This window comes from Solanum verrucosum, unplaced genomic scaffold, assembly GCF_900185275.1.
Source record: "Solanum verrucosum unplaced genomic scaffold, falcon-dt-bn FXZP01000064.1, whole genome shotgun sequence".
NCBI lineage: Eukaryota > Viridiplantae > Streptophyta > Magnoliopsida > Solanales > Solanaceae > Solanum > Solanum verrucosum.
Window position 1 is genome coordinate 3,290,257 of NW_026020144.1, and position 12,533 is coordinate 3,302,789.

Here is a 12,533-nt window from a genome sequence, read left to right on the forward strand (position 1 = left end):
GGTTTGAGTTAGGATTAAAATAGATAATTGGGTAATTTCAATTGAAATCAGGTTAATCTAAGTTGATTTGGGACTTTCCATCCAGTTGAGGGGCACAAATGATGAAATTAGTAATGACGGGGAAAGAATAACTTTGTTATAACAGAAAGGACATAGTCAACCAATAAAACAAAGTTGATGGGATATCTTTGACCCTATTCCCTATTGATTGAATTCAGTTCCCTCTTTCTGTGATAATAAAAGGTTTTTCTTTCGTTTTTTTTTTCTTTTATTCGTTTAGAAGCTCGACTATATAGTTCGGATTCATATAAAAAAGTTTCATTTACACCTTGTTTGGATGGTTGTTACCCGTTGTATTGTAGCATATGCCAATGTAATTGCTCGGAATGCTACTTAAATTCTATTGTATCGTATCGTTTAAATTCACCATTAAGTAATGATGAAAAGACTCATTTTATGGAATGCCCGATTTGGTGTGATCGCATCGTTACGTTAATATTTTCTTCTCATTTTATTTTTATTTATTATTATTTAATAATTGCATTTCATCTTTTACCTTACATTTTCATAGTATCTCTACCCCGAACACTACTTTTCTTGTAGGTTTATCACTCAAATTATAAATGTGCGACATTATGTAACGACGGAGAACGGTACAACCTATCCAAACACTGTATTTATTAAAACAATACAATACGATACATTATGAAACAACACGTAACAACCATCCAAAACGAGAAGTCCGACCAGTTACCACTCCACACGAGATGTTGATGGATGGTTCATTTCCGTGGTATACTAGTGTTTATTCTCCAAATCCTGAATTACTGAACCAACTTCGCTTCTTGGAGTTGGTGATAGACCACACTGTCATTGCTGGTTTCATCTGCCAAAAACTTGAGCAAGGGGCTCAACCCCGAGCCTACGTGTGATAAAAGAGATGAAGTAGGGTCCCACACATCTCAAATGCACTCTTACCACTAGACCAAAGCCCGAGAGCCCCGGCTCAAACAGAAGAATTCATGAAACAAAACCAAGTTTCAGAAAAAATGGCTACCCAAGTAGAAGATAGTCCGTGAAAGTTGCAGATAGCGTTGCAGTTCTGTGCATTGGATCAAAGGTATTTTGGGGCAGCCATTACAAATAACACAAAAAAACAGATCAAAAGAATTGATTTGCATCCAGAAAATCTGAATATTTTGGAAGCACCATTTTGCTTTCTGAAGTACATAACATGTACCACAGTGGATGATTATGATTTATTCCATCCAAGAAGTTTCATGTCTAAAGTCCAAACTTCTAAATAAATGTTTAATAGAATCCCTAGGAGACTAACACATCCAGTCAAAATTCAGTTCCACTCCTCATTTGGAGGGATTTGATTAAATTCTACATTCCAAGCTTGAAACGAATAAATTAAGCACATTCACTATTCAAGCAGAGGAACTCGGCGCCAGACTTTCAGCTTACTTGTTGCTGGTGAGTACCATACACTGGATAAGCCCCATAGGCAGCAGCATACATCCCTGGGTCGTGTGGTGGTGGGAATGCATACCCATAACCATCATAGAAATGTCCTCCATAGTATGGCCCAGTCCACTGGTTCCCAAAATCAGATCGTGACTGCAATATTCCACAGGAAGAGATTGAGTAATACAAGCATAGATAGTCAATGGAGAGAGACATGTTGAAGAATATGGCATATAACAGCTTATCAATACCGTCTCAACCACCAATAGTTATTTCACTACCATGGCTTCTCGATATAAATTACTTATATATATGAGTGTCATTTCACTCTGTGTCAATTGATGAAGCTCTATTTCTTTTGGTATTAATAGATACCCCCACTTCTACCAACAAGCATAACTTAAGAGTTTCTATAATCAAGCAAAGGTTGAACACAAGAAAACCTATTGAGACATGTCAAATTGTCGATCAGGTTGCCCCTCCCAGCAAACTTGATTAGATATCACGGCACAACACAAGCTCCTCCTTAAAATTCTTTCAGAAACAGATGCTAGCCAGTGGTCATAACTGTTCTAAGCATTAGTCCCACCTTCCTGGGAGATTCATTTTTTCTCCAAAAGCATAAGTCTTCAAAGAAGCAACAGAAAGGAGACAGGAAATTGATGCAATGCAAGCATAAAAGGAGAACATGTAAAGAACCAGGCGTCTAACTGCTTAATTGGAGCAACTTAAAATTTGTCACAGAGAACATATCAATAGGCTATTACCATCTCAAAAAGGGGGGCAGAGGAGCAGATATTTTGATCACCTTACAGCATAAAATCAGAAGTATGTTATTGTAACACACTAACGCTTCCTGATATGCAGCTTGAAAATAGATATTCCCACTAGGAGTTTCCATAAGTCAAGCAAATGTTGGAGAATAGAATAACTATGAGACACGACAGATGCTATCCACTAGATTTATGACTTGTCCTAAGAATTCACTGGCCTGTTCAGAAATTCTTTTTTGTTTTCAAAGAAGCGACAGCAGAGAGACAAAGGCATGTGGGAGAAAGAAAGAGAAAACACCTGTTTATTTGCTGGGTTTCGTCCCCAAGAAAGGCGCACTGTTTGCTTGCCAATAGCAGTTCCGTTCAACTTCTGTAAGGCTTCCTCTGCATCATTCCTGCCAGACAAATTATATAGATTTGTTACTGAACATTTACCGTCTAATAAGACACCTAATGACTTGAAAAATCACAATTGTCAAGCTACCTGTTTGCGAATTGCACAAACCCACACCCTTTCCCAACTGGAATTTTTACAGAAACTATTTCACCATACTGTGCAAAAGGCTGTCTAAGATCTTCATCACTGACATTGGGGTCAAGACCTCCAACAAAAATCTATGATGATATTGGTTAGCCAAGGGGACTCAAAAATTAGAAAAAGAGAAAGAGAAAAGAATAGAGTAGTTAACAAACTGTGGTATTTGTAGAATCTGCATCAGGTTGTGATCCTTGAGCTGGTCCACCATTGGAGTATCCACCTACCAAATGCAGTTCAGAAGCAAGTATTTAAAAATATAAAACAGTCAACTCGACTACCACAACATCCACAGTAATGCTTTGAAATTAATGGACCATTATTTGATGTTTCCACTATAAATACTGTTAAACCGCAAAAGAAAAACAACTAACTACCTGCAACTTATGGGGAACTGCAAATGAAGTGAAATTGGAAACAAAACCTAATGGTTTAAAAGGAAAGGAACACATTAATTTACTTTACGAATTCAGACAATTTAATGATCTATCAAGTTACCACAAATCTCATTCATGCTCACACTTTTAGGTACTTAATCAAAACGTGATACATACTTGTTGCAACTAAAAAAAATCATGTTTGACGTGAAAATATCAGCTAAAATAAACAGTTACAAGCAAATATGACAGTTACAAACACAACCTCAAGAAGGCAGCTACATAACAACCAGGTAATTGAATATATCCATTTCTCACTAGATAGAGGAAAGGGGTTCATTCTCTTTTCCCTCCTCTTCTTCCAGAATTAAATTTTGTTAGCTAAACCATGTAGAATGTAAGAAAACATGTGTGCGTCAAAGTTGACTTGAAGAATGAAATTGTTGCTTTTAGTCCAAGTCGTCATTTCAAAGAATATACAAATATCAAAAGCAAGGCATGAAGATATTAAAGTAAGGCCATAAAAGTAAGGCAAGTAGTCAGAGAAACATGCGTACACAATGTGAAAATTGAAAATCCTAACTAGGAAAAACAAAATTCTAACACCCTGTAACAAGAGGAAACAGGAGTAATAGGAGTACCATGATACTGCATGTTAAATAGCAAGTCCACAAGTGATAAATTTTCCTTTACAAGAATGCTAATACTACAGGGTGGGGGTGTTTGCACATGTGTCTCAATAGCAGAAATGACAGTAGCACCAAAATGTGACACTCTTTTGAAGTTACTAAATTAGAAAAAGAACGAAAAACTATTCTTTTTACTATATATGCTCAGAAATGATTTTGCAATTAGATCCATTTCTTCCAGTCTCTGTCACTTTTCACCAACTTAACAGCATTCATGAAAGGAAAATCTGTAAGAGTAAAGTTCCTTATCCTCATTTTTTAATGGAAAAGACTAAGGTGTAACTACTAACAAGGCAACTCATTTTTCTTTCCTTCCAAAAGGGTCTGATTGTTTTCTTGTGCAGAAATAAAAAAACTTGAGATATCAACAATTAATGCCAGCAAAAATATCTAAATTACAACGCTCATTACCTTGAGAAGAATATTGCTGTGGGTATCCTGATGATTTCCGTGGCGTGGCGGCACCAATTCGCATAGGCCTGCTTGAACAATACACACCATTCATTTCATTCATAGCTGAAGACCTCTCATTATCATCTCCAAACCTTACAAAACCATATCCTTTAGAACGACCAGTGTTGGCATCGATGACAACCTTAGCAGATTTAACAGAGGGGTATTTTTGGGAGAAAGTTTCATGCAGTAAGGTATCAGTAACATCTGCAGCTAAATCTCCTACAAAGATGGACAGATCGGAACCATTGTTTGCTCGCTTGTCACCCATACTGAATGTAGCCCAATTCAGACGGAAAGGTTGTTCCGCATTAGGCATTGTCATGCAAGAATATGTCTGCAGAACTTTCTCGGCAGATGCATGTGTGAAGAATTCCACAAAACCATACCCTTCAGAGAAACCAGTCTGTTTATTGCGAATTACCTTGATGGAGGCAACCTGCACAAACAAGAACCATATAAGCTGACAAGAAAATCATGAGGTCAAAGACTTCACTTCACTTTTTCCCCATATGGAGAAATCAATTTTGGGTGGGCAATGGGTACATATTTAACCTCCAAGCACATTCAAGAATTTCAAATGGCTTGAATCATCATGCAAGAGTTTCTCATTCTGCTTCCAATGTAAATAAATGTTGAATAGTTACCAGGAGTCTATATGATGTCACTAATTACTTAGTATTTTCTTGTCATTCAATTTGAATACTAGAGAGCCTCAATGTTCACCAACTTGGGTCTGTCATGACATATCATGCTCATTGCATGGGCAAAACAATTCATGTGTACTGTGCTGTTAGTACAAAGTAATGTTGTGTGCCAAAAGAATGCCAAGGGGAGGTGCTTTCTCAGAAGGCTCTCGATAACATACCAGTTACATAATATTAGCAATTTTAATGGTTGTCATCCAAACTCTGCTGAACATCAGAAAGGCAACAATGAAGAGAAAACAGATGTTCTAAGAAAAACTTCTTCTTTTATTTATCTCCTCATTATACTTGCCTACTGCACAGAGATCAACATCTAAAATTGGAAATTTTATATTAAGATTATTATACTCCAGCAAGACCCAAACAATCCCACAGACTATCAAAGAAGTTACTATATATCAGAGACGTTACAAGTAGATTACATGATGAATCCATGTTAACCAAAACGTCAAGATTATACCTTTATAGTAACTCTCAAAGCATGTTACCACATTAAAGGTGGAAAATCTAAGGCTGACATAAGCTTTACACATCTTAAATTTTGGCTTCGGTAGCAAAAGTTTCAATCTTTGAACATGTTTTTTGATAAAAATTCCAAAGCTACACATAGAGAAGCTGCCAATTTGTGCTCTTCATTAATTAGCAATAACATGCTAAAATCAGAATTACTAGTTGAACTAGTAAAATTATTGCCTTGCCCTATTTCACAATGGAAATCATAACTTACCATTTACAAACTATTTTTCTCTAAAAAAAAAGGCAATGAAGACTATATAAAGGTTTGAACAATCTTCAATCTATTCCCCAACTAAAGCATTGCCTAATCATACAAACTATCTACTCCAAATTATCAACATTCCATTTTAGGCCTGTCACTAAAAGTACAGAAAGATATTTATGGAAAAATATAAAAACTTTACTTGTGGCGGCGGCTAATTAGTAGCTACCTACCATCATTCTACCCCATCCATATAAGCAAATAAATCCAGATTTTATTGTAATTAATCACATGAAAACATAAATCACGTGTTTAAAAAAACAGAGCACCAAATATATATATATGCATGAAATTAATTTAGTCGAGATGAGCGTAAACTGGTTCAGACTTATACCTCATTAGTGGTAGCAAAACAGCTACGTAGATAATCCTCATCCATCCAATTATGAAGGTCACCCACCCAGATCGTTCGATTCTCATTATTATTAGATCCTCCACCTCCACCTTGTTGATGCGGTGACGGTGAGTGCGGCGGGTGGTGGATAAGGTGGTGATGGTGTTGTGGATGAAACGGCATGTAATGAGGTGGATAATGTGGGGCCGGCATCATTGGATGCTGCATTACCATCGCCGCCGCCGGGTACTGCATAGCCACCCACGGCTGTTGCTGCTGCTGCGCCACTGCCGGCGCCGCCGCCACGGGTACAACCGCCGCAGCACTCACTCCTTGTTGCGCCGTCGGAGACGTCGCTCCCTGTGACGACGGCTGCGGCGGCTGCGGCTGCTTATTGTCTTGAGATTCAGTACCATTGTTCCTCTGCATCTTTACCTCAAACCCTAGAGTAAACTCACACAAAAAAATAACTTTAATTTATACTTACTATAGATAAATATAAATAATAATAATTAAAAAAAGGAAAAAATATATAGAGATAGATATGGTTGTAAGTATAGGTGAATCTGATTGCAAAAAGAAGATTTATGAGGAGGATGACGGATTCAGTGAAGCCCTGTATCAAATATCAGCCGTTGGATTAAACGGTGGTCTATTAATATCAACCGTTGATTTTGAAGAATGTTTTTGGATATATACGGATTAATTAATTTTACTAAAATCGTATAAATTTGGTCGGCATCAGTTTTTAGAGTAACTATTTTTTATTTGTCTTTTTGCACCTTTCAGTTTTATTTTTTTTACAGTTACAGACATACAGTTACTATATTGATTTTAGTGAAAGATAGATTTTTTACGTACTCTTTATTTTGATGGGTTTTTACACTGATAGACGTATGACAGAAAAGTATTGTGTGCTATTAATTGTACTACCAATAATAGAATTGTCTCAACCCACCCCAAAAAAATACAGAGCAGAATTGTTGGATTTGGTAAAAACAAAATTTGGTTTCATATTGGAATTCGATAAAATTTAGATTTATATCGAAAAATTTCATAAATGGTCTTTTACAAGGGTTGCTCTGTAATCTGTACTTAGAAAAAATCAAATCTGAAACTTCGGATTAAGGACCATACCTAGGTAATTCTTTAACAATTTATCCTTCTGATTTTACACCATTGTTTACAATTTGTCTCATGTATATTCAATTTTTATTTGAAACCAATTTTTAAAAATAAATGAGATTTTTAAATGTATTGTCTTAAACTAAAGGTACTAAAATGTACCAAAATATTTATTTCATATTATAATCTTAAAAAAATTATGTGAAAAATAATACATATAAACAAAAGAAAGATATTTTTTAGTAAAATAATTGAAAAAGAAAGTACGATTAAAAAAATTGAAACATACCCATTATACAGTCTAGTAATGATTTTTCTGTGAATAAATTAATTTGATTTGTTTGAATATAGTTAAAGACATATATGACTTAAGAGTATATTTGTAATTTGAAGATTTTTTTAATTATTCAAGAGTACTAGGTTTAATATTTTTAATTATTCAAACACCTATTTAAACTAATTGCATAGGGTATCTATAATAAAATTATTAAAAATAATTTATAATCGTAATATTCAATTCATTTAGACGTTTATTGTAAAGTTATCTAGCTAGTGGAGGAGCCAACAAAAATGAGCACGATGTAATAAATTGATCATTGAATTTCATGTCTTGTGCAACCATTAATTATTATCATTTTCCAATATTATTTAGATAGATACACAGTTAAAATTTACTATTTTTTGTCTGTTCGCGATAAATTTTGAATATAAAAATGAAGTAATTACAAAATAAATATAAAATAATATTTTACTAATAAATAAAGTACATCTTTCTCCACTTTAATATTAGTAGTAACACTTCAAAAGAACTAGTTTTCAGGTTTTTGTTTTCATGTCTTTTAAGATAATGAAAATAGAAAAATAGATAAAAAGAATCAATGTAAACAAGATTTTTTTTTCCTTAAAAGAAAATACATATCTTGTGTAAACAATGCTTAACAAGATTACTAACAAAAATATTCTATGATTTTTTTTTCCCTTTTAAGAGTGTGGTATGGCAATTTCCAATTTAGAGTACTAAAATTAGCATATCCAAAATTTTAGATATAAAATTTAATTAGACGTTGTCTTTCCAAACTAAGATTTCAAATTAATTTGCAAAATGGTTATAATTTTCTATATCACCCCATTTGCTTTATATATTCATTGAAGTTCAGATAATTAAAACGAAACTTAAATACATACGTAACAAATTATACTTCACAAACCAATAAAGTACGATATAAATTTTATATTACACAATTTACATAATGATAGATTTAAATCACAATAGAGATATGTGACCTATTTTATACATCAACATGTTAAACTAGGTCACAAAAAGGGAAATAATACTCGTACTATTAGTCTATTACCAAGGAGTGCGTAGTGAAACGGAAAAACATATCTTAGTAGAAGCGTTTCTCCCTTTAGGACCCTATACGATTCAAGACTAGTAAATTTCAAATAAATATATACTACATACTATATCCAACTTCCTAATCCACTAAATTTAAAGTACAATAATAGTCATAATCAATCAATTCATGGCCCAGGGCTTATATATTATTTCACGAGCTAGGGATAGATTAAAAATTTGAACTTTATGGGTTCAGATTTTTTATGATAACAACCTTAAGTGCTAATGATGGAATTTGCAACTTAATATTTATGCATAATTGTGAATATCATGATACGTATATAAGGTTTGGATCAAAGCTGCTACGTCCGACCCTACATTCCATCATGGGGGTCCACCTCCATGACCAACACCAGGGCTATGGCCAGGACCTCCTTCTTCTGAAATATTAATATTGCCATGCATATTGTTATGATCATCATGACCAATATTGTTGAAGTAGTTATTCTTCACTACTTTTCTATGGCTATTTTCTCCATGATGGCTAAATATTGTGTTATTGTTCTTTTCTTTTTTCAAAAGTACCCTTCCCTCACTCACCAAAATCCCATAAGAGAAGAAGATTAATGCTAGGAAAAAAGCACAAGTGGACATAATTTTTGGTTGAGCCATTTCTAATTAAGGAAAACCAAAGAGTAGTGATAATTCTCTCTTTGTACTTGGGTTGGTGGTAGGTATGAATATTCTTGAAGGTGATACTTGAGGTATATATATAGAGGCAAGATGCTATAGTTTAAGAGCCAAAAGAGCTTTTGGAAAGTATTAAAAAGACAACTTATGAATAGAAGGGGGCAAATTAATGGGTTGAGTCCACATTTAATTTTGAAATTGCACAAATTACCCTTAAAAATGGGGAATTTTAATAGCTTAGTTGGTTGATTATGTTGGTGAGAGTTCGATTCCTCACATTGTAATCCACTTCTCCACCAAAAAAAAAAAAACCTTAAAAATGTGTTGGTTTAATTCTCTTGATCAAAATGAGCCAAATTAATAATTTGATTTGTTACGAACATAACATGTCATATTTAACTCAATTACTCGCTTTTCTTGGCAAATTGAGGGTACACATAAAGATTTATTACTTATAATCTAAAAAGATGCCCTCAAAAATGAAATTTCTTCTCTGATTAAAGGTGAAAGGATATCAACCAACTAGTGTAGCTCCACCATTGGTTATCCCATCTACTAATTTTACATGTGCAAACTAAGCTACCTTATTTGATGTTATTTGATCCTATGCATACACACTGTCCATCTTGAGTTGAGCCAATAATACCCCCCACCCCATCCCTTCTCAAATATTAAACACACTTATTAAAGAGAAACAATGTTGTGCATATATGTTGATCATTTTAAACAAGTTTTCTATAATTAGTAACTATGTTCAATAATTGAGATCATATTGCTTGTTTTAAAGAAACTTTCAATAATGCCAAAGTTGTGGGAGTGAACAATATATAGTCGTCTTTCCAATCGTTCAAATTAAAAAAATAGTTAACAAAAGTATAATATATGCATTAATATTCGAATATAAGTGGTAAATATTATTGACTATTTCTATAAAGATTCAAATTTTGGTGTGTTTTGAGCAAGTTTTAGACGGTACGTTAACGTTAGAGTGGAGTTTACTTATACAAGAAACCACCCACTAACTTTTATTGATAGAGACATTTCTGGTAAAACTCCAATATATGAAATTTTGCCTGCATAAATAGTACGTCCACCATACTTTGTACTATAAATTTCCATGTGCATGCTCATATAGTCAACTTTTGGTTCATGCACCCCATGAGTCAAAGAATCCTTTAAAATGTGTAATTTCTTTTTATAATGTAATAATTTTCCCTTTCACAAGATATTATAGTAACTCATTAGGTAGAAATCCTAAAAAAAATAATCGTAAGAGTGATTGAGTTGGTGTTGCAGGTGATATCTCATAAGGGAGTTGGTTAGCGATCGATTTCCAGCTTGTTAACGTCTTCTTAGTCGTGTTCGTCGCATCGTACTACCTAGTTTACTTGTTTTTCTTTTGTGTAATTTGTGAGCTATGCACCGGAAGGAATTAATCATAACTGGCACTCAAATGATAGTGACGGAGGATTTAGGTCATAATCATTTCTTTTTTCTCAGTCGATGAGCGAATTATTGAGTCTTAGTTCAGCTTTTTTTTAACTTCACTTAACCAGTCAATGATTGTTGTTGAGTTCATTTATCATCTCTTAGAAATGAAATCTGTCTAGCTCTCCTACCAGGTTCCTATACATTCACTTTAAACTTCCCGAAAACATATATTGACAGCTTCAGCCAATTTAATTCATTCTATTTCCACTTTCATTACATAATATTTAAACTCAGAAAAATTATATATATCTAATCTAGATTATTATGTAACACCAAAAACTAATTATTATTGACTTTAAAAAATAGATTTTGATTCCACTATTAAAGCACTATAAACAAATTTAAGTGGGAGCAACAAGTTGTACTTGCCTATAGTGGAATAAATTCATAGTGGGTACTAGGAGATCACAAAGAGGTCATATATTTTCCCAAAGATTCCCTATTAATTTGAATATTTATAATTTTAATATTAATTTATTTCCACTTAAAGGAAGATTCTTCAAGAAAGAAATGGATCTTGCCTAGTTGGCTCCCAAAGTTGGGGAAGTTGATCCAACACTCTAACAACAAAATCCAATTACAACTGTTGAATCCCATAAACAATGGACACTTTTTCTCTATTTTTCTTTTAGGTATATTAAATTAAATTCATTCATATCTTTTTTCTGTTTCCATCATGAATTTTGTTGTTGATAAAGATATGCACTTTCCTAGGTAGGATAATTAATACTCATAGCCCGTCAAAAAAAATAGTTTGATGCACAAAACATCTCGTGTATCAAGACATGCTTTCATGTCTAGAGGTCACACAGAGATAGCTTTGTTATAATTGTAGGTGTTTCTTCATAATTAGGACTCAAATTCAAAATCTTTAATTAATGACGAAGGAATCTCATTACTTAGTCAAATGTTTCTAAGATTACATAACCCCAAGTGGCCTTGTTTTTTTTTCTTTCTATTTATTTTTAAACTTGGAAGGGGATGGATTTTGTTGAATTGAAGGTTGGGAAATTAGGTTAAGTTGAATTTTTAGGCAAATATTCCAATGTAGAAGCACTTTGGATGGTTGCTTTAGCACTACTAGTGTCCTCATTACCTTTTAGATTTATTTAATTTTTAATTAAAAAAAAAATTCATTCGATGCTCTTTTCTCCTCTTTCGAGCTAGCAATTAGAGGCGAGGTGAGGCGAGACGAATGCATAAGTTCAACTTTATGAGTAGACTTGAAATACTAATTTATTACGTTCAAAATTTATCATTTATATTTATTTTGTTATTTATAACATTAAATAAGTCCCCATAAAAGCACTTGGTTCATTGGTCTGAATTCGTCCTTTTCTAATTCATATTCAATCTTCCTGGCATGACCCTATAAATTTGTTTTCAGTCGGAGCAGCAAGTAGCACAATCTAATTCTACTTGACTAAATTCGTGCTCCTCGAAAGGAAAAAGTTTGCTTTTTTGGTGAGAAAGAAAAAAACCAAAAAAGAAAAGAAAAAAACAACTCCGATAACCCGGGTCCAACAAATATGGACCGGTTCAAATGCTTAGCCAATCAATAATCATTTGAAATAGTGGACCCAATCCATAGGCCCAATGACTGAAAAGACCAATGGGTTTTATGTGTACAAACTTTAATTGGACTAGGCCCAAAATTTCCTTTTCTGACAGGCCCAAAATTTCTGTTTTGCAGAATGTTACCAGAAAAGATAAACTCGAACTTATTAATCAACTTCAAGTATTTTTATAAAGGAAAAATCACCCACATATAT

At 33.6% G+C, this 12,533-nt stretch overlaps 1 protein-coding gene across 1 annotated transcript; it reads right to left on the minus strand.

Annotated features, from left to right (window-relative positions):
• Window positions 1-1,151: 1,151 nt before the first annotated feature.
• Window positions 1,152-6,646, minus strand: LOC125827576 (polyadenylate-binding protein RBP47-like). The gene is made up of 6 exons (XM_049506874.1): window positions 6,117-6,646; window positions 4,256-4,736; window positions 2,937-3,001; window positions 2,728-2,858; window positions 2,542-2,638; window positions 1,152-1,623 (listed from the first exon to the last, which is right to left on the minus strand). The coding sequence occupies exons 1-6, from the start codon at window positions 6,543-6,545 to the stop codon at window positions 1,462-1,464; spliced, it is 1,365 nt and encodes a 454-aa protein (XP_049362831.1). The 5' UTR covers window positions 6,546-6,646; the 3' UTR covers window positions 1,152-1,461.
• Between the last annotated feature and the right edge of the window lie 5,887 nt (window positions 6,647-12,533).

Coding starts and splice junctions, on each gene's coding strand:
- LOC125827576 (XM_049506874.1), bottom strand. CDS start 6,545: ATGCAGAGGAACAATGGTACTGAATCTCAAGACAATAAGCAGCCGCAG. Junction 3,002..4,255: donor ACAGCAATATTCTTCTCAAG/GTAATGAGCGTT, acceptor TGCATTTGGTAG/GTGGATACTCCAATGGTGGA. Junction 2,639..2,727: donor TTTGTGCAATTCGCAAACAG/GTAGCTTGACAA, acceptor TTTGTCTGGCAG/GAATGATGCAGAGGAAGCCT.